A 25931-nucleotide genomic window follows, 5' to 3' on the forward strand; every position below is an offset into this window, starting at 1 on the left:
TACGCCACAGCACTTAAACCGGTTTGACTTATTTGGTTTATTATTAATTTTGGCACCGGAAGAAAGTTCTTTCTCATTACGTTAGATGATAGTTTGTTTCTTTCTGTGTATTCATCGCAACAGTAAATCATTTATTACTGTCTCGAGTGTTTACAACTTTTTTTTTCTTCTAGTGTTTACAACGTGTGACGTCACGTCCCCTCTTAGCTTGTTGCTTTTTTCCGCTGTTTGCACGACTTTGCACTGCCCCAAATGCTTGGCTGGCACGAGTACGTTTAAATGTATTTGAAAATAAGATTGAATGAGTTTGCCAGGAAAAATGTTCAAAGTACCACACTTAAGTTTGATTTAGATTTTACTATCTGATGTCATGGATCCTTACCACATATTAAAGCAGTTACTGAGTTTCCCCGATTGCGAAATACTTTGCAAAACAATGGGATAGAGTTTCTATGAACATATCTGGAGCATACAAGTCATCACACGCAGCGAGTGATGCAGAAGATGGAGGAGGACCATGACGAAGTGGAGACATTTCTGAGGAAGACGATCACGTGATCATATGAAAAATGACACTTGTTCCCCACCTCCCGGGCTCGAAAGGTCACATCAGGACGGACCCGCGTACGCCATTTGTGTGGAATCGCTGTGGATTCTGCGCGCCGCGCCATGTGGTGCTTCACGCAAGGTTTGTGCTTCTTGCCCGTTTTTTTGGTGGTGTGGTCCTCCAGCACTTTCATCTTGTCCTACGTCATCGCGGTGTTCAGACGCGACGTGGACGTGTTGTTCCCCTACATCAGGTAAGTCAGATAACTAGCGTCTTAATTTATCTTTTAAAATATATACATTAAAAAAAAAGTCGACGTTTGAAGTAGGTCTCGACAAGTTACTTTAGTTTCGTTTTCCTTCTTCCCTTGGCTCTGAGCCAAACTCCTTCAAACTTTCGCTTGAGATTTTGTTTCCTCAATTAGAATAATTTATATATTAAGTATACATAATAAGCATCCGCATTTGATTCATTCAAGAATTGGAGGACATTTTGGTTTCAAAATTCTTGAAAAGTCAACCATCAGAAGTAGGTGAACTAAAACTTTTATTTTGTAGTTTTATTCCCCCAACGTTTTTTTTTTTTTTTTTTTTTTTAACAAAACCAATCATTTTGACGATTTGGCTGTTGTCAACTTGCAGTGACACTGGAGCAACCCCCCCTGAGAGCTGCATATTTGGCTTGATGACATTTGTTTCTGCATGTGCAGGTATGCTACTTACATTTCTTGAATAATTTATGATTCTTTAAAAAAAAAATATTTAAAATATTTGCTTCCAATAGGATATTTTATGTGTCTCCAAAGGAGATCACACCACTTGATTGGTCAATAAACTGTGGAAAAACTAGTTGGACATGCATGTTTGCAAGTTATTTATGTTTCCATTAAAAAAAAAAAAAAACATTTTGATGGTAAAAACATTGAAAAAATATTGAGAATCACTGACGTAGATTATTGTAAATGCTATGTCGTAACGTCTTTGTTAGTCAGTTCTGAGAACAAAGCAAGAGTCATTTCAAATCATGTGCTCTTTCGTCACGCTTCCCATAAAAGACTCACTTCTGCTTTTGGGGGAAAACGAAAGGTGAACGAAAGATCACCCGTGTCACGTGTCGCCTAGGCATGGCCACTATCTACGGCAGGTTCAAATTTGTTGAGAAGCTGAGCGAGGAGACGAGGGCGCCGAGCCCGCGGCTGAACAAGACGGCGTTGGTGCTGGGAATGCTCTCCTGCTTGGGAATGTGCGTGGTGGCCACGTTTCAGGTGGAGCATCTTTGCCGTCCAAAGGCGCGGCGCTTATTTCGCCAATCGAGCGGTTGCTTGGCTTTGATTGGCAGGAGACGGCGGTGACGGCCGTTCACGACGCGGGGGCCATGCTGTTTTTCGTCACGGGCGTCCTCTACATCATCCTGCAGTGCGTGCTTTCCTACCAGGCCTTCCCGTACGGCTCGTCCGCCGCCGTGTGTCGGGCGCGGCTGGCTGTGGCCGTCGTCGCCTCGCTGGCCTTCTTCCCAAGTATCCTTTTTTCACCCCCCTCGCTACACCAATCCAATAAGATCACTTTGAACTCTTTCAGAGGAATTATCTTTTAAAATACTACTACTAATAAATATTTGTCATCAAATACTTTTTTTATGGAGGGTAGCTGACAACCTTGACTAATGTTTACCTATCATAAGCCAATTGAGAACTGTAGTATTAACTGTGACCAATGGATGGCAGTGTTTCCACACATATATTACAACCATTATGCATATGCAATTTTAAATTAGGGAATAGAAATTATTCTTTCAAATGATACCCCCATATTAAATCGGCATAGCACACAATACTGGGCTCATAATTTACTACACATAAATCTATACCATAAACCTGTATCTATGACAAATTATTTTGAAATGTGTTGATGAGATTACTGTGTGAAACTCAGGGGAAAAAATGTTATTCTTAATTTTTATTAATAATTAATAGGTGAGCAATGCAAGGCCTTTTGGGAAAATGCTTCAGAAGCTCGAGAAGAGGAACAAAACAGACATGTCGAAACTAAACAAAGGAACACTCGAAGTAAAAAAGTGGACTTTTCTACTAAAATGGACTGTTATAAGAGAGGTTGCAATGTGAAAAAGATGATGACGGACATTTTCTGTGTGAAATATTTCCTTAACAGTCAAAACCCCTAGCTGTCATTTGTGCCTTTTTTGTGACGCAGGGCAACCTTCACAGAGATGTAGAGAGCAAGGTGTGTAGCAAGAACCACCATCACATTATTGGGCGCTCACACACACACACACACACACACACACACACAGCCCTAACAAAGTCGCTTTCAGGACTATCCGTTCCACGTGGCCAGCGCCGTGTGCGAGTGGATCGTGGCCTTCAGCTTCGTCTGCTTCTTCCTCACCTACATCGACGACTTTAAAGTCAGAATCGCAGCTTTTTTTTTTAATATATATGTTTTCTTCAAACAACAATATTTTGTGGTTAATAGTGTGTTTGTGCTGTCTTACAGCTGTTTACACTGCGGGTGAAGACTGAAATGGAGTAGGGGAGAGGAAAGAACACTTCCTGTCACACTTCACACGCTGCGGAGAAACTTTTGCACTTTGTTTCAGTCTTGCATCAAAAAAAAAAAAAAAATCTATCTATATATATATATATATATATAGATATAGATATATATATGGTCACATGATGGTGGTTGAAAAGCCCCTTTTATTTTTATATCTTTTTTTACAAGTTACAGTGTAAATTGTATCTGACTGAAAGCACTCTTAACATTTCATGTACACGCCTCAAAAATCGTTTGGAATTTTTAGCTAACTATACACTCTCAGCTTTTTGTGAGTGGTGAATAAATGATGTATTATTCGAGGGAATGATCAGTATTGATGGACCAAATACCACATTTATGTATTGTGCACTTACATGTGCCATCTGAGAAAAATGGACTACGATGAAATTGTTATTCAACACTGAATAACAATAAACATTTTTTTTTTTACATTAAAAAAAATATATGTGCATGTAATTGGTTGTTTTGGTTTGTAATATTTCTTTGGTGAGAGGTCATCAGTTGTGTTAAGTGGCAAACAAGGATGTTTCTTAACTCAACCTATTTTCGCAAAATTACTTCTATCAAACTTACTTTTATACAAAACAAAACATCACGTTTTGTCATTTGATTCTCCTGCAACATTTTAGGGCTATGCAAGTTTTGATTTTAAATTCTCTGTTGTCACATGTTGTTAAATTTGGAGGTTTCAGGTAAACTACAAAAAGATGCGTTAAATACTTTGTTTTTGCACAGAGTTTAGTGGAACAAGCACAAATAACAAACAGACAGTAAAATATCTTTACATGGTTCTCTAAACCTAGATTTCTATTACAAAACAGCAATCACCCTTTTATTTTTAAAGTTATTTCTGTTGCAAAGTAGACACACGCAAACATGTCAGTACTTTTTTTCGCATCTTTCACTTTTCGATTAACAGTACTAACCAATTTTTAAACTACACTGCCACGTAGCGGACATAGGAGGAATTGTCTTTCAACGCGTGACAGTCCGATATCTCCTCCTCTTCCTCTTCCAATGCAATGTACAACACTCTCGATTGGAATTGAAAATGTGTACAAGTTGTTTGTACAACGTCGTAGGAAAGAGGGAAATAGAACAAATAAAATACATTTCCGTTTATGTCCATTATAACTATTTACGTTACGATTTTCTTAATATTTTGCAGTTATTTTACGGTTTTACTGATAGTTTGAGAAATCGTCACGTTCATATGTGAGACCTGTGTGGTTGGATTCCTTAAAAACAGTGTCACGTTTCCTATCGCTCCACAAACGCACATTCGACACTTAACAGAATTTAATTTGCGCTCTTTGGCCACACGAGGGCAGTAAAGTACCAATATATGGATAGGCATACATACTGTATACAGTATATCAAATACGGTACAGTACATGTAGTTTTGAAGACAGGATTATGCAGATCGTGCCACAAGACGGCACCTACAGGAAAAATACTGAACAGCTGGTCAACGAGAAGTTTCATCTCAAAACTGGGAGTATCTTCTCTATATTACAAAACAAAAATAAGAATAGTGTGATTCATTACCTTCTATGCGAGTGCTTTATTGATGATTTCAACCTTCATACAAGTTACATCTGTCATCATCCTTTGACTTCGGATGAAGTGGCTGTCTGCAACAGCTGGAGCATGATGGGATAGATTGGAGCAAACTCCTTCCCCTGGCGAGCCCTCACGGACTGGACGTACGCCTCCAAAGAGCCCCTGTGGAACAACAGAAATTACAAGCTTTCACCGACACTAACATTTGAAAACCCGTCTAATTAAGAATGCTGGTATTCATGATAAATGAAATGATTGCAATGCAATGCAAGTGAAACTATATATATATATATATATATATATATATATATATATATATATATATATATATATATATATATATATATATATATATATAATACACATTCATGTACTGTATATACATTTATATTTATATATACTGTACAAATATATTTTTTCACTCAAAAACGGCAGTTAACAGTAAGGCTTTTTTTTTCACCCAAAAACTACAGTCCATAGTAAAAATAAAACACCGTTTATGGAAGGCTTTTTTCCACGCAAAAACGAAAGTCTACAGTATGTCTTTAAAAAAAAAAAAAAAAAAAAAAAACAAGTCTACAGTCAGGGTTTTTTTTTTCAGAAAAAAACCCCGCTTTTTTTTAATCAAAAACGGCAGTCTATATTAAGGCTTTTATTGCAAAAAAAAATCTATAGCAAGGCTTGTGTTTTTGCAAAAAAAAAAAAAATCTGGCATTTCTTTAGAGGGTTTTTCATTTACGACCATAATTTTTTTCACTTAAAATGGGTAGCAAAAAAAAAAAAGTGAAAAATAAAATTCGCTAAAGTACACGGGAGGTAAAAACGCCTGCCGATTACCTGATGAACGTGAGTCGGTCTCTCTCTGCGGGATGGTCGTCCATCCATTGGGAGTAACGTGTCACCGACCATTCGGCTCTCTGTGGCCAACAAACATTTACAAACCCCAAATTTCCAGTGCTGGGAAAATTCGTGAAGCTTCATCAAGTATCTTATTGTTTATACTCCTCTTCTAGATTGTGCGCTTGCTTTAAAAATAATCAAAATAAACACCAGCGTAGCGGAATAAAAAGTGTCTGATGTGTTCAACTTTAAAACCGCTCAAAATTCATTTTAGTCCACAAAAAAATTTGCAACATAAAGTGTCCTCTTTTGGAACATAGAGAGATTTGTAATCGAAAAGAAAAACCTTCGTTCTTAATAAATATTTGCCTACAAAAATAATCAATATAAATATAGAAAAATATAAAAGCGTCCCGTTTTAAGATTATAGTAGAGATCTGTTCTCAAAAATAAATCATTATTTGTCCACAAAAAAATAATCAACATTAAGTGTCAGACCGGTTCTCAAAAGGAAATAATAAAAAAAATATTCGTCCACAGAAAAATATTCAACTTTTGGGATCATAGTAGAGATGTGTTCACACAACTGAATCATTAATTGACAGGTAACGAGAGGTGGCATGTTGGATCGAACCATTCTAATACGGGGGAGAATTTGCTCTTTCAAAATAATGAATTGAATAACCTACTCAACATAAGATTTGTTTTATTTACTTAAATATTCCCAACACATCTAATTCAATCATTTTTTTAAGGTATTTTTGCATGTTTCTCGAGTACGGCCTGGAATTCCTTCAAGTACCCCCCATTTGACAATCACATGCTTCACGAAGCTTCGTTTGTCCGTAACGAGTCATTTGTATCTGCCGGGACAGCCGACGTTTCAATCAAATAACAACAAGGCTTTTTGTGCGTGTTCGGACTGACCTGGTAGGGCGACTTGAGCTCAGGCGGCGCCCGGGAAAACAGGAAGTGAAGCACAGTGCTGTAAGGAATCAATTCGCCCACAGCTGGACTCTTAATGATCAGATGACTTGTCTGAAACAGCAGCGGCCTGAAAGATAGCCGCAACACCATTGAAAACCCGTTGTCAAAAAGAGACTTACAGTATAATGGAGCAGGCGCAAAAGTGCGCCAAGGTGGCGGCCATGTTGGAAGGGGCAAACAAAAGTTTACACCAGGTCATTTCTATTGCTGTTCTTTTTTTTTTCTTTTACAAAATTCTGACAGATTTCGGCCTGACACCAGCAAAAAATGCATAATAATGAAATATGACAGGTGCTTTCCAGTAAAAAAATAAAATAAAATAGGGGGGGGTGCAAATTTATGCAACTACGTTATCGTCCAGTTGAAAAATAAGACAATGAGAGCAGGGGGAAAAAAAAGGGATGAAAAAATTGGATTAAACCCGTTCGCTCTACTAACATCATTATGTACAAGTAGGCGGTTGAGTATTTGCGTCATTTTGTAAGCCATGTGTCAAAAATCCAGTCCTGGAGGGCCGGTATCCTGCATGTATTCCAGGTGTCTCTTTCCAACACACCTGAATCGTATTAGTAGCTCTGTTGCAAGCTAAGCAGGAGCTTAAAAATCATCATAATCATTTAAATCATTTAAAACATGCAGGATACCGGCCCTCCAGGATTGGACTTTGACACCTAGGCAATTAATACACACTTGTGTTGAAGAAATTTTTTTTGTTCGCATTTAAGTTAAAAAAAAATCAAAAAGCCGACATACCTAAAGGATCGAAGTACTCTGTAGGGTTTCCCCAAATCCGACACCCGCCTGCATAATGGAGCCACAGCCATTTCCATCTTGGAAAAAAAGACAAATACATCACATTAAAAAATGTGTGAGAACGCGCTTGACTGAAGTCCTTTTCTCTTTGTGTCCTAACTTGTGCAAAGTCAGCGGCCAGACGCATCTTCCCGCCTTCGCCCAGCGGGCGCAGCAAGCTGGCGTGCCGTACGAAAAGCTCGATGGCTCTCTGAGCGATGGATTCGGTGCTTTCGTAGATGAAGTCGGTACATTCAAAATGTTGGAAGTAGTCGCTCATGACTCTGGAGATAAACCCTTGTAACTCCTTCATGTAGAGGGAACACGCAACTTCCGGCTTATCGGGAGCGGGCGGCTTGCTGGAACAACACACACCAAAAATATATGGAGCGTTAGTTATGTGACAGGTGACGAGCCTACAACCTAAAAGAAAAAAATAGCAGCTTTTCACAGGCATTTCCTGTGTAGTCCTATTTGAAATTTCGCGGTAAGGACTTTGAGCACTACTTATTACAGAAAATTGTCATCTGCAGTTTATTATGACTACGACAGCTTTATAAAACTGACCCTGAGAAGTCCTCCTGATGTAGCGTGATGATGATGGCCTCTATAGAATCACTTACAGACTGCAAGAGAGGCTGCACCGCGCTGTGCATCAGGGCCTGCACTTCCTTAAATTAAATTAAAAAAAAAAAAAGAAGAAGAATCAAGTGAGACTTGACGCACAATTTTGCAAATGCAGTTGTAACATGAAAGTTCAATACAACGTCGATTCTCGAGGCGCTATGATTCACCGGCAATTGATCGATTATCAAATGAATCAATCAGAGGCGGGCACTTTGTCTGCACTGACGGAATGTCCTTTGAATTAAAAAAGTCGGAATTGCAATTTTCATCTGTCGTTTCATCAGTCAAGGTGTACTATAGTTAAAACCCTTTGTTTTCGTGTTACACTTATATTACTGTGTTGTGTTTCAATTGCAGTGTAACAGTAGAACCTCAGCTATGGTGTTAAATTTAAGTACAAATACTGAAAAAAGCATTCGTATGAGTGCAGACAGAAGTAGACTAGTGTCTGACGAATGACGGACCAGAAAAAAAAAAAAAAATTAAAAATAAAAAAAAAATGCTTTTTGAAAAAAATTTAATCAATCGGAAAAACAGTCGACTGATTAATCAACGACGGAAATGATGATTCATTGCAACCCTAAAAAAAAAAAAAAACCTCAGTTTACTATGTTGCTAACCTCCAAAGAAGAAGAAAGGGCCTCGGCGGGAGCTGTCATACTTGATCCTAAACCTGTAATAATCTGAAAGAAGAAAACAAAAGTTATGACAAAAATTGTAAAAATGTGATAATAGCAAATGTAAATACGCTGTATATTTAAATATTTATGAAACTGAAAAAGGAATATTTATTCCATCATAGAGTATTATGACTTTTGAAGACTTTTGCATTCTGAGAGTCCAGGCTAAGCCGATCATCAACGTCTATCAAAGTTGATCGCTAGCGCCACTCGGTGGTAACAGAAAAATGACTATTGCGCACCGTTCACGAGTTGCCAGAATTCATGCAAAAATCGGGGGAAATGCATGATATGACATTAGGTTTTCAAGATGTACAAAATTGGCAGTAAATGAGCCTGACATGGGCTAAATTTGACACCTATTGTGTGTACATCAAACAGCCTCCATAATTTTCACGCCAATGGAAAAATATAGGGAATTTGAGAATCCTTATTTTACGTACCTTCGAGACCGCAAGCTGCAAACGGTAGAGTGAGTTGACCACTGCTGTGTTCCTCCTCTGGCCGTCCGTTAACGGGCCAATCACCTGGCTGCCATCACTCTGTGTACACAACTAAAGAAGAAGAGAGGAAAAAAAAAAAAAGCTTAAAACTTTCAAACTGACATTTTTATTGGCTAGTGTAGATAAACATACGAGCTGTTCAGATTTGACACAAAAGAGTTTGACGGTCTTGGCAGCGTTCTTGGCAACAGCAAGCGAGAGGTCCGAATCCAGAGATGCGACATTCAGCTCACTGCAAAAGCACAATATATGGATATATTAGGGAAGGGACCACACATAAATCCCATGAGATTGAGTGCATGAGATCAGATGAGATTTTGGCAATAGAATAATATAAAATTATGCTACTTTTAGAGGAATTTCCACATCGTATAACATATCGTATGAAGTTCTGGTCTAGTGACTTGCCTGCTAATGGTCTTGATGATGCTCTCCAACTCATCATTGGAGGGCGGGTTGCGCCCGCCCATCGGGAAAACGAGATTTATGGGATCAAACAGGCGAGAGAGGGACTTGGAGAGGTAAGCCGCTTCGTACGGTTGAAGAGAATCCTTCAGAGCTCTCTCTGGACTTCACACACACCCAAAAATACATATAAAAGATACTTGAGTATTGGAGTATTAGGATTGAAAAAAAAACACGTAAAAACACGTCCCTGGCATTGAATGAGTTAAAAAATATTACTTTTTTTTTTAGGTTTGTTATTTCTGTTCATTTCTTACCTGTAGTCTTGTTTACTTTGGGAGAACATATCAAGGCTTTCGGTTTCTGGTTCCAGAGTTGTATCCATGCTGCCACTGTTTATCAGCGAGCTTTGCAGGCTGGCACTATACTGCTGCAGGCGACGCCACAGCTCGTTGTACAACCGCAACAATTTGGGATACTCTCCTTCAAACGCTTGCTTCAGGAAGGACGAGGCTGTTTGGATTGAAAAAAAAAAATACAAGAATTTCATCCAAATTCATTTCTTCACTGCCATTGACGGCTAAAGACGTCAAATATCCAGTTTTACTGGGTATAATGCCAATGAAAATGTACCTTGAGTTGCTTTGTGGAATTCCGCTCTTAATGTGTTTGTTACATCCGTCCAAAAAGTGTAGAGTATATCAGGCTCACCATCCTGTCATTGGATATTTGACATTCACATATATATATATATATATATATATATATATATATATATATATATATTTTTTTTTTTTTTTTTTTTTTGGAGGGGGGGTGTTGTGTACAAAAAATGTAAAAACGTGATTTTAGCTAAGTAACAACCCGGTATATTTATATATTTATGAAATTCGCGAGGCGCTGTTGAACAGATTCAATAAAATGCGATAAATGATTTTATTTGTTGTCTGAGTGACGCTGTCTCACTTTAATGATCTCATCGATGAAACATTTATGCGTGACAGGGTCTCGCTTCTTCATGAGAACCTTCTGGAGATGCTGCACCTAAGGAAAAAAAAAAAAAAACACGCATTCACAGACTTCAAAACACACTCTCCCAATTTTCAACGTCGCTGCTGGTCCTCATCTCCGCCCGCGTGACAAGACCATATGAAAAGTTCCCACCTTGTACTTGCGCAGGCGTAACAATAATAAAGGCTATTTATTTGTCTTACTTGTTTGCATGCAGCACATATCTGGTCCATTAGCTTCTCCAGGTTTGTCCAAAGAGCGGCGCGGAAAGCTGCTGTGCTGCCAGGAGTTGGGAGAACTGCTCTACCAGGAGCACCTAGGTGGTGGTGGTGGGAGGGGGGTGGGAGGGGGGGGCAATTTTTACAATGTATATCTGAATGAATATACTGTACAAAACCATGGGTTTACATTTGGGGTTGGACGGTTGTGTCAGGCAAACGATGTCCAGAGCGCTGGTGATGTTGTCTTGTATACTAATCTGGTAGACCTCCATGACACTGCTGATTGTCTCCTTAAGGCTACCAAGGTTGTAGAAAACCTGCAAGGCTGTGCCAACCTGCGTAGGATTCTGACACACACGGTGGAAAGAAAATAATTACTGTAACCCTATAACATACAACAGACTAATTTTTTACACATATCTGTGTTTGAATAATTCAAATGTAATGATAGGTCAATGTCTGACAAGATTAGTAACCTTGACTTCCATGAACGCCATAGGGATTGGTATGAAAATTTGAACAAATTCGAACACGCTTGTGAATTTCTGTTATGTTTCACCCTCACTCAACAGTACAAAACGTTTTTTGTACAAAATGTTGTTTATTACCTGAATCTCTGTCCCTTGCTCCAATAATCGCTTGGCCTGGTTCTCCACCTCCAGCCTAGCTCTACTGATCAGAACCAGGTCATTCTCAATCACCTCAATGCCGCTCAAATCGACTCCTTGTGACAGGTAATCTAGTGCATTGGTGAGAAAAGACATGAAAACTTGATATTTTAACTCGAGACATTGTTCAACAAAAACAAAGCTAATCCACTTCTTTTTAAGACTAGTCCAGCAATTTTTTTTTTTTTTTTGTCTAGCAATATTTGTGCCTGAAACACCTACAGTATGAACTGTGGAGTTCCTCAGGGGTCAATCCCGGAACCCTTGTTGTTCATTCTGTAAAAGCTTCCATTATACAACTCCGCAGATGACACTGAAATATCTTTAGTCTCACCGATGATGGGTGAATGTAGATCCACTCTATTATCGCTTCAAACTTTAAATCATTAACATCTGCAGCTTTTTCTCCTAACAAATCTGACTCTTTGTAACTAATCTACATTAGTGCATAGAACTCGGGGCCCCACTTTGGCGAAAACAATTGACAGTGTATCCAAACCTAGTTCGTTGAGACTGTGAGCGGCTTTGGTAATCTCCCGACTACCACCCTGAAGCTGAACCTGAAGTCTCTTGCTAAGGTGCAGGATCCGAATAATTCTCCTCAGAAGGTCGCAGGCCACCTGGACAAGGTATAAGAGAAGCAAGAAATTAAAATAAAGACACTTGGTTCCCGTAATTCTAAGATTATGACTTTTATATTGACTTTTAACCACATAACTTATGTGAATGTATGCTGTTATATATGAATTATGTGCAATTTGTTTATATGCTCACTAAATTAATCAATCATTTAAACAAAGAGAGATGGAAGAAGCCACTATGGAAATATTGTATTGATTTTGAGTCTTGTACTCTGAGAAATACGGTAAATATCACACCTGCGGTGACCAAAGCCAAATGGATGCTTTGATCAGAAGAAACCATGTTAAAATTGTCAATCTTTGTACTTGCCTGCAATCTACTCAGCTGAGTGATCCTGGCCACGATCTTGTTGTATGGGTCAACTATTTTGGCATTGATCCTAAAAATAGAAAAGATGAAACAACAAGGAAACCCTTTATCATCACAGTGTATTACCAGGCCAACTAAAACCTTAGAGATATTAAATGCCATCATTTTAACCTGTCAACAGCTGCTTGTAGAGCGCTGATTCTCGTCTGCATCATCTGGAGGACCCCTGAAGACAAAGATGTAAAATATAACCATTTATGACTTTATGGAATGCATCTTTTAGTCAAATTTGGCGCATTACATAGTTTGCATCTTTTATATTTTGTTGTAACATCAAATAAGGATGCTATATCTGTTCGGATCCGCATATTAACAGAATAACAGACAGTTCACTTTTTTTTAATTACAGTTCTTAAACAATAACATAATACTAAATGCTGACCTGTGCTTTTTGGACTCAATTATTTCTACTTTACAAAAAAAATGATTGTTTTTTTTGTTTTTTTAAGTTTAGTTCATATAAACTATTGTACCTTCAAGAGACTCTATCCCGGTTGCCTGGGCCAATAAATCCTCGTGTCTGGCTACCACCTGGAATGCACAAAAAAAAAAAAAAAAAAAAAAACAATGGCATGGAATTTTCAATAACAAATCACGTGACAACTATCTTTGTGGAACATTTGAAAACACAAACAGTTGAAAAACCATTAAACATAACAGATCATAACCGATTCCAGTCCACGACCTGGCACCAGCCCGTGGATAATCTGGTAATATTCTACATGTTCACGTGACGACTGCGTGTATTTTTCTTATTCCTGATATTCACTATTTTCCCACAAATCCTCATTTTCTATTCCAAAAATTTCAATTGATTTATATTGGATGACTTGACATTTAACTAAATATTTACCTAAAACCAGTTTATTACATTTGACATAAAACATTCAATATTTTTAATTCTATATAATAATTTGTAATTATTCCTATTAATAATTCTTATAATAATTTACAGTAAATGCTTTTATTTTTATTTTATTTATTACGTCTAGTGGCGGTTTAAGGGAGGAGTGGGTCGGTGCAGTGTACGGTGTTCATGCCTGGCTGTGCAGCTCTTTATCGAGTTGGCTTATTCCTTGTGCGAGCTTCGCCAACTGTTCAGCAATGACAGCATGATGGATCGCTTGAGCAGTATAAATCTTCACATCGAAATCTGTAGCCAGGAAATCTGTATAGAAGTCTACAAAAAGGAGAAACGCGATCGTTATTAAAAAAGTCTGCAAAATATTCTGAAATTAGGCTCGGAATATGTTTTCTTAACACGTGTTGGTTACACTGCAATTACTTAATGAGAATTTACCGTCTTTTAATGATGAATTTGTGGTCGCATTTCTGTCGTGAGACATGGTATTCATGTTGACTTCCGCAAGTGACGTGGATTAGAATTCTTCTTCTACGTGTCGTTTTCTTCGTCCTATTTTTCTTCATCGTGGGTTGTCACTGTGATGCGTGTGCGCGTCTGCCATATTGGATGTGTTACATCCCCCGATAAAGCTCATAAACGGATTACGTATATCAACAAAAATAGAGTAAAAAGACAAAGTTACGTCGCTGCATTAAACACCCACTCATAAATTTGAGAATCAAATATACACCAAAAACAACCACAAAAAAACATTTGAATCGGATTATTATTTACTTTCATATTTATCTACACAATAACGGCAATACAGTACACAGTACACTGGTAGCTGTATGAACATATTTAAGAGAACGCATGTCATTTCATATATGTACACACACACACACACACACACACACACACACACACACACACACACACACACACACACACTGTACTACCGTTACCTTTGCAATGCTGGTGAGCATAAGTTTTTTCATATCATAATAACAATCAAAATAATTGACTTTAAAAGACTTTATAATGATATAGAATTGCAATTTATAAAGATTACACGATTAGATTTTAAATATGACAAATATTCAGTGCAAAATGGGTCTTACCACACAGTAAATTCATTGAGTACATTTTCCTCTTTATGTATATACTATATATAATAGTTCCATTTCAAATAAGGTAACATTTGAAATGGAAATATCATTTGAATATTTGACTCTCAAGTGTTTTATTTTGAAATTTTGCTTGTTCAAACTGGGATCAAATACATCAGTCTTTTTAGAGCACAGGTGTCAAACTCCAGTCCTTGAGGGCCGGTATCCTCCATGATTTCAAAACTTCTCTCTCAAACAAATCTTGTCACCATCTGGGTGGAATTTCAGTCCCCTTAGTGCTTTTTAATGCTTTCCCTTTGATGTGAAATGCATTGATCTACACACAAAGGATTGGGAAAAAAATACTGCTCAAGGGTTAAGTATGAAGATAAAGAAATGCAAACTCAAAAACATCAATATACACACAGGAACAACATAGTTGTTATTCTTCTATTGAAGGTAAAAAAATAAGAGAAACATCTAGAGTGCCTGGACAGAGCTGATTGGTCGACGCAAAAAACATAACAGGATAAAAGAGAACTCTAAATAACGTGATCAAAACAGAACAGTAGCAAAAATGTTGTTTTGGTATTGCTCATATAGCGTGGACGATAGCGACAGTGCCCTGCCGTTTCCAAGATAATCCACACTTAAAATGCTTCAGAATTGCGGCTCAACCGTTCTTCTCGAGTCCATGACATAATTCCTACCATTGCGCGTCATCGCCACATCTGTGGGTCGCGCGAAGCGTCATCCAACGACTACGCCGCCCCTGTCACCCTCCTCTCGAGCCGATCCAGCTTCTCCAGGTTTTCCTTCAGAAGTTTCGAACCGGGATTGAGACTCAACGCCCTCTGGTAGTACATCCGAGCTGATGCGTAGTCGCCCTGCACAAATAGGAACACACACACACAAAGACACATATTATATATTTACACACTGTATTTAAAGATAAAATATATATCAAATAATACAAATAACAAACAAAAAATGCATAAATAAATGAAAAAAAAAACATTCACAATGGACAAAATGTGTATTTAAAGATAAAATATATATAAAAAAATACAAATAACAAACAAAAAATGCATAAATAAATGAAAAAAAAATTCACAATGGACAATATGTGTATTTATAGATCAAATATATATCAAATAATACAAATAACAAAACAAAAAATGCATAAATAAATGAAAAAAAACATTCACAATGGACAAAATGTGTATTTAAAGCTAAAATATATATCAAATAATACAAATAACAAACAAAAAATGCATAAATAAATGAAAAAAACATTCACAATGGACAAAATGTGTATTTAAAGCTAAAATATATATCAAATAATACAAATAACAAACAAAAAATGCATAAATAAATGGAAAAAAAAACATTCACAATGGACAAAATGTGTATTTATAGATCAAATATATATCAAATAATACAAATAACAAACAAAAAATGCATAAATAAATGAAAAAAACATTCACAATGGACAAAATATGTATTTAAAGATAAAATATATATCAAATAATACAAATAACAAACAAAAAAATGCATAAATAAATGGAAAAAAAAAACATTCACAATGGACAAAATGTGTACATAATGAACAGAGAAGAAACAAAAATACAGTCAATGAAAAAACATACAAAAGAAAAACAGTTTCAAGAAAATACATAATACATGACAAAAAAAAGCATACAGAAAAATCATACGCAAATGAAAACAAAATTCAAAATAAATCAACCTCCTTTTTGCAGAGATTTTTTTAAACAAGGGGAACATTTATACCCGTATTTCTAACTTGTATCCATATTTTCATACCTTAATATGTTGAATCCCTCCCATGTTCATCCAGGCTTGTGACTGATCAGGTTTGAGGTCCACAGCCAGTTTGTAACTCTAGCGAGGAACGTCATGGTCATTTCAAGAACATTCAATAAAAGGCATGAAGAGTACCTCAAAAGCGAGGTCCAATTGGTTCATCTCTCGTAGCTGGTTTCCTTTGGAGAAATACAACTCTGCTTTCACGGTGAGATCATTGGGATTTTGCTGTAGAGCGCTATTCAGAGCTTCTAGCGCCTGAGCCAGAACGTAAAGTAGAAGCAAGAAATGACATCGTCAACATAGTGCAGAACAATAAACCTTGACAACCTCTAGGTATTGGTCGACATTTAAAAGTGTGACAAAAATCGCTTTTTATTCACTGGAAATGACGGTAAAAGGAGAGTCATACATACAGTTACCATGGTAAATACTTGGATGAAAACAATCGACCACAAACAACCTAAAGTAACGGGACTTTACTGCATTACGAAATGCATTATTTATTTCTTATTACTGTCATTCCAAAGTAATTAGTTACCTTATAACAATATTTGTATTTACTTTTACATTTTCCTCACTAATAGCTGGAAATATGGATTTGGCATTCGAAATATAGCTTATTACTAATCCAGTGGCATGACCTTAAACTAAACTTAAGTAAACATACATGCTCAAAATAAAATCGGCGTTGCATCGCCTTAATCGTGCACAACAGGAAATTTTCCGAGTCTTGTAGGAGCACCCTTTGAGCTGATTGACAGATTGACTGGCCAGTCAGGAGAGAACAGTACTTTTTTGCCTTACATTACGACAAAAAGTAATGCATTCGAGTAATTAGATTACTTTAGTCGTGCATTACTGCCAGTTCAATAATTGAACATTTTACAGTACACACCTCTGTATGGTTGCCATGCTTGCTGTATATGGAAGACAAAAGGCGGTAACATTCAATGCATTTCTTCACTCTGGAAATAATGTCCCGGGTCATTTTTTCTGCCTCTTTTGTGTGGCCGGCCATGGCTAACACCTGAGCCTGATTGAAAAAAAAAAAACAAAAAAAAAACGGAGTAACATTATGTCAATATTCCACGATACAAAAAAATAGGGAAACACATGGCAATTTGTTGGAATTTGTTAGCGTATGCTAACCAGCGCTAGCCAAATGTCAGTGTTCTCTGGTTGTAAGCTAACAGCTTCTCTGTAAACTTGCAGGGCTTCATCGTAGCGGCCGGTGTTGTAGTACAGAGCCCCAAGTGGGGAAAGGATCTCCACCTTCCTTGTCACTTGAAGTGCTCTGCAGGAAAAGGTCAAAGTTCATGCTTACTGCTGAGCGTTTCAGTTTGGTACAGTACACCACCTTACTAAATATTTGCATTCGACGTGACGGCTGAAAGTTGATCTTTCATTCCAAAGGCGCGTTCAGCATTTCCCAAGTTTTCGTAAATGACTGTAAACCGCGCCAAAAAAATGTAACCACTAACTTATTTTGGTCACATTGTAACATTTTGGTTGTTTTTCATGTTTTTGTATTTATTTAAGACAGTTTTCTCTTCATGTTATAGCAAATATCGATCAACACAGACTGAACATACCTGCACGTTTAGAAATAAGAGCACCACTAACATATTTTCTAGAATACTGCACCAACACAACAGTACATTGCCTGGTCTATTTACTAGTGGATAGTGGACTTTTTATCTTTAAAATAATCAACCTCTGAGAATAGGATGATTTTGTTCTGGGTTTCCAAATAACTTGGCACAATCCATCCGACAAAAAAACTGAAAATCAATCCAGCTACCTTTTATACCAGGACTCCGCCTCTTTGTTCAAATTGGAAGAACGGAGAAGGCGGCCAAGGTTCACCATGGCGACATAGTGAGCCGGTTTGAGTTGAATCGCCTGCTGGTAGTGAACAACGGCCAGCTCCTCCTTTCCTGTGTTTTAGGAAGCGTCAGTCGGAAGCGCCTGTTATTTTTATTTCCTTTTTTTTTTTTACCTTACCCGTATCCACTAGGAACACTCCGTAGTTATTATGCAGGTCTGAGCTATCAGGACAATTCTCGATACCTTTTAAATATATTTCATGGGCTTCGGTATGGCGTTTCTGCAAAAAAGAAATGCAGATCGACACAGGCATATCTCTTACGTCATGGAATGAAGATATTTTACAGGAGGAGGAAAAAAAGCAGCAAGAAAACAGATTTTTTTTTTTTTGCAGAATCAAATTTATTTACCTGATCAGCATAGAGTGAGGCTAGACTGGAATAGGCATCGGCAAAATGTGGACCGTAGTTAATGGAGTCCCGCAGCAGTATCTCCGCCTCTTTCTCCTTGCCCTGTGACCTAAATAAGAGCATCCGCTTCCACATCGTTACGAAATTCCGGAGGCTACTGGAGATTTTAAATAAAACAAATAAACATGCAAAAATCCTTTAAAAATAATTATTGAATTCATTAAATGTTTCAGCAAAATAAAGATTATGAAACAAATCTTATGTTCATACTAGAATTGTTCGAACCAACTTGTCACGTGCCACCTCTCGTTACCTGTCAAGTGAGCAAATATTTTTTTTTATAATTTTTTTTGAAAACAGGTCTGACACTTTATGTCGATTATTTTTTGGTGGTTAAATATTTATTAACAATGAATTTATTGACTTATTTTTGTGTACAGCTCTACTAATTAATACAAATTAAGTTTATATTTATTTATTTATTTAATTTATTTTACTGTATCACAGAAAAGTTTTTACAAAACTTTTTACATTACATTATTTTTTATTTTCAGTGTGACTGACTTGAGGAGGTTTCCCAGGTTGAAAAGTGCTCGATTATGTTGAGGATTGATGTCCAGTGCTTTCCTGTAGTAACGCTCAGCTTCCTCTGGATTGTGCGTCAGAGTGCCGAGATTGTTCAGAGCGCTGGCATGGCGGGGGTACAACCTGAAAATTAAAGTCATTTTCAGGAGAAATTATGTTGTTAAACACAAGTCCGAAGTAATTTGAAACAGATGAAAAAATCTAGAACGGAAAATCTTAGTGTATATAATTTTGCGCAATAAAAACGCAATGTCTAAAACTCAGTATTAAGAGGTCTTTGTGTTATTTTGCTTTTTAAATATGATTCGAATGAATAAATCGCTTGCACGTAGTTAATCAGAGCATTCTGAGATGCCTGGGAAGTGAATGCTTTCAAGAAACCAATGCACTCATCGCATGTATTTTGGGGATTCTAAATATTTACCAAGTTCCCACCATTATCCATTTTACACCCCACACACTTCAAAAATGGTTTGTTCCACTCAATGCCTCTCACCAGTACAGTAAGCACACAAAAGTTAAGAGTCAGACCTGAGGGCAATAGTATAGTGATAAATGGCTTCTTGGTGTCGAGCGCTGTCCTTGAGAAAGTTTGCGTAGTTGTAGTGGACTTTGGCATTGTGAGGCAGAGTCCAGATGCCAGAACTGAAACAAGGTCAAAACCGCATAGAATGTGTGAACTCACTCATCGATGACTATTGTTAAATTAAAAAAAAAAAAAACGGGACATTGGGCGTACTGTGTTCCAGGGTCTGTAAGAAAAACTCACCTAAAGAGCGCCTCCCTGGACAGCCAGACTTTGTTCTGCTGAACCGTCTTCCAGGAGAAAAGCAGAAGCAGCAATAGCATGGAGGCACTAAGGACTGTGGTGCCAAAACGGCCGACCAATGAAAAGAGACGACTCAGGCCATGGACCACCAGGATGCAGTAACCCATGCTGCAATCAAAACGTTGCAGATTTCAAAATCAAGAAATCACAAAAATGCAAGCTGAGCGTTTCGAGTTTTGGAGTATAATACTCCAAGCGACTCACCTTGGCATGTAAAGAACTCTTTCGGCCACAACGAACCCCACCCTGAAGAAAAGGTTACTCGCAGGAATGAAAGGAAACACCAGAAACAACAGTCCCATCAACACCTCCTTACGCTTTTGTCTCTGGAATAAAAACAGAGCGGACATCTATTATCCAATTACAACTCACAAAAGTCAAATAAATGCGAAGAAAATTCAAAGCGGCAGAATGATGCGTCTAAGTTGAATTTGCGGGCCTTTTAAAACACGCCACATAAAACGCCGGGGACAAAATATCATCGCGAAAACACACTGTGGCTAATTCCAACAATTTGTTTGCAATCGGCAAATCAGAATGAGGCGTACTGTCGAAAGAAATTCACAATTATTTACCTGTAATGTATGGATACAATGCAGACAGAGGGCAACCGTCACCGCAGCTAGTAGCACGGTGGCGATATTGCGAACGTCACTCGGCGACTCGACAAGAGGGATGCTACCCACTTGCCAGTCGTAGCACAGCACGGCGGGGGCGAGCAGCAGCCATGTGTTGAAATACAGCAAGTAGGAGTAGGTCAAAATTCTGGAAACACAAGGAATGGATGGAAGAAAATAATCCCCAAGCCCCCCAAAATGCTCCTAAAACCTTTCAATGAAAATGATTATACTATAAAAAATGATCAAAAACAGTAACAAATACATATTAGTATTACATTAGCGATGAATATTTAAAATATATCATGGAAAGAATAATAAAAAATGCTCCCAAAAATTTTAATCATCCAAACTGTAGCAGTTGAGCGATATTAAGTTTTTATTTGACATTTCCAGTGATCCAGGAATCATTTACAACTCCACAGGCGCAATAATATTTTTTTTTGGATCATTTTAACCATGTTAGTTCACCTAAGTTTAGTTTGGGGTCATGCAAAGTGCTTCCTGAGTGATGTCATTGCTAAAATGCTAACAACGTACTAAAAACGCTAACAGCAGACGCGACAGTGTTTTTTGTAAATATGTACAACGTTAGCTGTAGCTAATGTCGATTTTATGTTTGTTAGTTCTACGGTGTAAGTTGTATATGTTCGCTTTCTTTGAGCATGTATCTTTGAACATTGTGCGCGCTATGTAAGGATTAAATCCAGAAATAGACCCCGTAATTGAGACTGCGCCAAATCATATAGAGCACCGTATGATGTGGAAAACACACCACAAAATTTCCAACAACCACACCGCATGAGCTAATTTGTTTCAGCGCAACATTTGGTGTTTCTTTGCATGCATAGACAGATACGACCAAAGAGAACGTTTACAAAATAGAATTGAATGATCCCTGAGTGTGTGGACCACTCACCTGGTAAGCAAGTGCGGTGCAAAGGATGCGGGATTGTCCTGTTCGGAGAAAAGAGGCATAGAACCTCCCATTAACCACAATCTGATTGACACGATGGCCAATACCTAAAAAGGGGAAAAAAAATTAAAGGGCGCGGCCTCCATACACATCAGCTATGCACAGCTGCAAAAATAATGTAATATCGAATACTCACGTAGCTAAAGACAACACAGGCTCGTTTGATGAAGGGTTTCCATATTTGGAGAAGTTGTCGAACGCCAGATCCAGGCAGGTGACTGGGGAAAAAAAACGGAACGCCAGATGTCATTTATGACAATATTTTTCCCCTCTTTCCCCCAATTGTTTGTGGACAACCTATACTGTAATTTTGAGGATTTTTGGCGGGTTAAAAAAGGATTCATTTTTTTAATTTACAAGGTGTGTGGTCATTCATCCGGACAGCAAGTTGGAGATCCCAGATCTCGACCCGATATGGCGCCGAGATTTGAAAGTATGAGAGCGAACCCGCGAACATCTGACTTACATTAACTTTAGCGAGTGGGCAATTACCTGAAGAGGGGCTTGCCACAGAGAACTAGGGCGTCGTAAAACATGCAAACCCCAAACACGGTGATGCCCGTCTCCTTCACCAACATGGCGCAGGTGCCCAGCAGTAAACTGATGAGCAGAGACACCGCCGACACTGTCGAGGGCGTTGAATCCTCGGATGCGTTCGCGCCGACGCTCCTGAGAAAACGACAAACAGCAAATCGTCACTTTCTGGCCCCATTTTGTACCTTTAGTATTATTCCTAAGAAACCACCGCAGTAGACACGGCTAATGTCCACCTGTTTACAGTGCCTGTCAAAAGAGGGGCGTGGCAAACTTCTAAAACTGCAAACAGATCAGCGACAGCTTCTAAATAATATTGTTCAGATAACAGCATTGGAAGAGGTCCCGCTATGGCATTAAAATTGAGTTAGGCAGAGATTGTCAAAACATGTTGACTTTCAATATGCCGTCCTGTTGTCCCTCCTGAATGCAACTTCAACTTACCTTATATAGGAAAGGAATGCTAGCAAGAAGAGCAGACAAGCTAATAGATCAGCCCTTCCCACTATACCAGACACCTACAAGACAAGAAACACAAGATTTCAAAATAAACCCTCAATTCATGCATAAGATGTGTTGAATGTTCCATTTTTTCCTTAAAGTTGTCTTGAAAATAAAATGAATCACAACTAAAAGCTTATCAAGTTAATCGATTGATTTTAATAATTGAGTAAACCTTACGAGCAGAGGTCCCCAACCACTGGTTTGCTGCCCGGTACCGATCCGCGGATCACCTGGTACCGGGCCGCTTGGGCCGCACCCGAAATAATGATGTTACGGAACCGATTTATTTCATCCTTTAACAGTTCATTCATTTGTGCTTTGTTTGGCTTGGTCTTTGTTTTTTGGCGCCACCTCTGGCCGCTGTTGATATGACATTTTGAAGTGAGGAAGGACGGTAAGACAATGACACACCTTGTTCTGTTTCTCTCCGAAATCTGGCCCACGACTTTCGTACTTTCTTAGTAAGAATGTTGACATTTATGATAATATGCCCAAAATGAGTTTGTTTGTTATTGTGGATAACACACTAGCTAATGTTAGTTGCTATCTTCAACATGTTATATAGCGCTGCCTTGTAGGCATTTAGCTTGTTAGCATTTTCCTTTTTGCCAGGTATATGTTAGCAAACGATTTGCATTGAAAACCATATCAGTGATTGATTCCGTTGCAAAAAGATTGATGAGTATATCAGCCCTTCTTGTGTGATATAGCTAAGTTATTGTTTGTATACAAAAAAAAGAACAAATAAATACATATACTGTGAAGTTCAAAAATACCAGTCAAATTTTGTGGAATTCAAAAGAGAAGATGCTTTGTAAATGGACACCTTTTGCCCAGATAACAGCTTTACACAGTCAGCTTTATGATGTGGATGATGCTTTATGACCTGGAATGTTTTTCAGTTAACAGCCGTGCATTTTCAAAAGTTAATAGATTGAAATGATTGACCTATTAGTGTGTTTGATGCCATTTTCATTTGAATGTGTTTCCATTGCATCACACCCTCTCAAATTGAGCGATTCCACATCGAATCAAATCGTAGTTTCTATTTGTGGTGAACTCACAGCTTCGGTATGGACAGGGTGCACCGCAAACAGGACGGATGTGACGAAGGCCAGGTGTGATTCTTCAAACACACACCGTTCACACGTGTGCATCAGCATGCAGGTTACAGCACAGTGCAGGCACACATTGACGATGTGGAAGTACAGAGGTGTCATGCCACCCAGAAGGATATTTAACCTGAGAAAGATAGGGAGGAAATGTCATTTTCAGGGATGAAACATATTTGAAATTTACAGTACCAGTCAAAAGTTTGGCATTCACCACATCATTTAGTGTCCATGAAAAATGTTCACGTCATTGACATTATGAAGATTTTGTTTCACGAAATCGAAACATAAATATTTATAATTTAGACCTATTAAGTAGGCATCGTATTTTCTCTGTAAGTTTTTGAACGTGGATGATGCCCTATGACCTGAAACGAGTTTCAGTTCACAGCTGTACATTTTCAAGTGTTAACGGTGTGAAAATCTTGACCTCTTAATGTGTTTAGCAGCTGTTGACCAGATACGTTTTGCACGTCTTGGTAGCTTCTCAGCTTTATGATGTGGATGATGCTTTATGGCCCGAAATGACTTTCAATTCACAGCTGCGCATTTTCCAGTGTTACTGTCATTTATACCGAATAAAATATTACTTTTTTGTGTGTAATGCCAAACACTATCGCGTTACAGCAAAAAGTAATGCATCACAGTGATTGCATGACTTCTATAATGCATTACTCCAAACACTGCTGTCTCGAATAACACCCTCCACCCCACAGTGCGGCGTGACGTCATACTGAGCGTCTTGACTTCATGCAATGCTGCGTTCAACACTTCTGGGAAAACGAGTGTCGATACTACTCAGATGGCCTCTAATGCAAATGAAAGAGTGAGAACTTACTTAAACGTGAGAATGCAAAACGGTCTGTAGGATTTGTGGCTCGAATTATCCGACATCCTTTTGCCCCAAAAATCGTTGCTGAAGATGTTTCGGAGACTGGAGCTCGGTCGCACGTCGGGGTTGTTGATAATCGCCCAAACATCGTCGTGCACCAACTCGCCATGAAGAGAGTTGCTGTAACATATCACGCACAGTGTGACCAAAACCGCGTAGCGACTCGCAGTCCACACCGCCGGCGACCCGGACGGTGGATGCCGGGGAGGTTTTCCTTCTCTTCCCGGTGATGTCATGTCAGCCCCGGTTTCTCCAAAAGATCACGTTGGCTGCAGATTAACGCGTGGGCACGAAAATATTCGTCCATTTCGCTTGGCAGGGAGTGTCCGTGAGAGGTGAATTTTAAAGAGGGCAGTTGGTTGTCTTGTGCTGCCTTCAATGAAAATCAGAAATGAGCGTTATCGTTCGAAATAGGATGCTGAAAGACGTCGGGACAGAAAAGCGTTGATTATATGACTCCCGCGTGTGTAAGTGAGTCATCAATAGAAATGTCGATGGTACAACGAGTGCTTGGTTTCACGACAAACGTGCGATGAAAATACACGATTATTTAAGTACGAGTTGGAGCTCTAATCGTGAAGTGCACATCACCATGAAATACCCGCCTTCAGGCGCATGCGCAAATTTCTGGACGTAGGCCAGGCCGAGTTAGATGTTGAGGATTGATAGTAAAAAAAAAAACACAGCCTGTGGTTCTTTTGGTGTCAACCGAACTGCTTGCGGAACGTAATGCAATCACATTGTGGAAGTTGAGTAAACTTCATTGACATCAATCAACTTTTATACTGACACATATGTGGTTTGCGGTTGTAATTGATGATAGAGGTGGCAAATTAGTCTACTTCCCCTTCTATTCGCGGTGAGTAGGACCAGGCCGGGCCGTAAATCGCAAAATATCACTTTGTACAAAAGCGTGTGTGTATGGGGGGGGGGGGGGTAATAAATCCACAAATGGGTCTTTTGGAACCTTTTCACGGGGGCGGAGGTATCTGGTGGCTCCCTCTTGTGGCTTAAGGTGAAAACTGCATTAGGCATGTGCTCTACGCTGGTCAACAAAGATACCTATGGAGGTAAAATGTAGGTAAATATTGAATAAAAGTGTCATTAATTAAATTAACGTTTAATTAATTATACAAATAAGTTAATCAAATAAATGAGTCATTAGTTAATTGAAAAGCTCATTAATTAAATACATACTTCATTCATTACACATTTCATTCATTAAAAGTGTAAATAATGACATGTTTGAATACATAATAACGAATTAAATGTTTCTTTGATTACTTTTTTTAAGTTAATTTTGAGATGTGAAAAATGAACAAAGTTTGATTTGGCTTTCAGGGACATGAAAGAGACGATATGAGTCAGAGAAATGCAAGTGAAAGCCAGTCTTCGTGCTCTGCTAACGAAGCGTGGACTCATTGGCATGCCAGG

At 38.4% G+C, this 25931-nt stretch overlaps 3 protein-coding genes across 5 annotated transcripts; 1 reads left to right on the forward strand and 2 right to left on the reverse strand.

Annotated features, from left to right (window-relative positions):
• Nucleotides 1-536: 536 nt before the first annotated feature.
• dram1 (DNA-damage regulated autophagy modulator 1) lies at nt 537-3588 on the forward strand. Its single transcript, XM_088406107.1, has 7 exons — nt 537-800; nt 1189-1256; nt 1669-1811; nt 1886-2063; nt 2729-2787; nt 2879-2971; nt 3061-3588. The coding sequence occupies exons 1-7, from the start codon at nt 670-672 to the stop codon at nt 3094-3096; spliced, it is 708 nt and encodes a 235-aa protein (XP_088262233.1). The 5' UTR covers nt 537-669; the 3' UTR covers nt 3097-3588.
• A 1079-nt stretch (nt 3589-4667) lies between these two features.
• Nucleotides 4668-13876, reverse strand: cog5 (component of oligomeric golgi complex 5). The gene is made up of 22 exons (XM_088406102.1): nt 13732-13876; nt 13472-13611; nt 12905-12962; nt 12543-12597; nt 12372-12441; nt 11920-12040; nt 11361-11491; nt 10940-11099; nt 10735-10847; nt 10487-10564; nt 10154-10235; nt 9838-10033; nt 9524-9685; nt 9248-9347; nt 9056-9166; nt 8553-8615; nt 7873-7976; nt 7427-7664; nt 7267-7343; nt 6454-6580; nt 5524-5603; nt 4668-4848 (listed from the first exon to the last, which is right to left on the reverse strand). The coding sequence occupies exons 1-22, from the start codon at nt 13784-13786 to the stop codon at nt 4728-4730; spliced, it is 2442 nt and encodes an 813-aa protein (XP_088262228.1). The 5' UTR covers nt 13787-13876; the 3' UTR covers nt 4668-4727.
• tmtc1 (transmembrane O-mannosyltransferase targeting cadherins 1) lies at nt 13817-25135 on the reverse strand. 3 transcript variants are annotated; one of them, XR_015864142.1, is made up of 20 exons: nt 24444-25135; nt 23558-23735; nt 22434-22507; nt 21948-22124; nt 21592-21673; nt 21399-21502; nt 20438-20627; nt 20067-20188; nt 19803-19970; nt 19565-19678; nt 19013-19156; nt 18449-18557; nt 18216-18318; nt 18013-18148; nt 17361-17505; nt 17107-17244; nt 16344-16466; nt 16209-16286; nt 15095-15271; nt 13817-13890 (listed from the first exon to the last, which is right to left on the reverse strand). XR_015864142.1 is itself a non-coding variant. In XM_088406101.1 (19 exons), the coding sequence occupies exons 1-19, from the start codon at nt 24731-24733 to the stop codon at nt 15146-15148; spliced, it is 2601 nt and encodes an 866-aa protein (XP_088262227.1). In that variant the 5' UTR covers nt 24734-25133; the 3' UTR covers nt 14045-15145. The 3 variants fall into 3 exon arrangements, 1 of the variants encoding a protein (XP_088262227.1); XR_015864141.1 differs by lacking the exon at nt 13817-13890 and adding an exon at nt 14045-14721; XM_088406101.1 differs by lacking the exon at nt 13817-13890 and having other exon boundaries at nt 14045-15271; nt 24444-25133.
• Nucleotides 25136-25931: the final 796 nt, after the last annotated feature.

The sequence above is a fragment of the Hippichthys cyanospilos genome, chromosome 22 (genome assembly GCF_059441005.1).
Source record: "Hippichthys cyanospilos isolate Australia breed blue-spotted pipefish chromosome 22, RoL_Hcya_1.0, whole genome shotgun sequence".
NCBI classification, from domain to species: domain Eukaryota; kingdom Metazoa; phylum Chordata; class Actinopteri; order Syngnathiformes; family Syngnathidae; genus Hippichthys; species Hippichthys cyanospilos.

Coding starts and splice junctions, on each gene's coding strand:
- dram1 (XM_088406107.1), top strand. CDS start 670: ATGTGGTGCTTCACGCAAGGTTTGTGCTTCTTGCCCGTTTTTTTGGTG. Junction 1,812..1,885: donor GCGTGGTGGCCACGTTTCAG/GTGGAGCATCTT, acceptor TTTGATTGGCAG/GAGACGGCGGTGACGGCCGT. Junction 2,972..3,060: donor CCTACATCGACGACTTTAAA/GTCAGAATCGCA, acceptor GCTGTCTTACAG/CTGTTTACACTGCGGGTGAA.
- cog5 (XM_088406102.1), bottom strand. CDS start 13,786: ATGAATACCATGTCTCACGACAGAAATGCGACCACAAATTCATCATTA. Junction 13,612..13,731: donor AAATTCATCATTAAAAGACG/GTAAATTCTCAT, acceptor TCCTTTTTGTAG/ACTTCTATACAGATTTCCTG. Junction 10,034..10,153: donor ATTCCACAAAGCAACTCAAG/GTACATTTTCAT, acceptor CAATCCAAACAG/CCTCGTCCTTCCTGAAGCAA.
- tmtc1 (XM_088406101.1), bottom strand. CDS start 24,733: ATGACATCACCGGGAAGAGAAGGAAAACCTCCCCGGCATCCACCGTCC. Junction 20,189..20,437: donor ATTGTATCCATACATTACAG/GTAAATAATTGT, acceptor TTTTTATTCCAG/AGACAAAAGCGTAAGGAGGT. Junction 16,287..16,343: donor AATTGGACCTCGCTTTTGAG/GTACTCTTCATG, acceptor GTTCCTCGCTAG/AGTTACAAACTGGCTGTGGA.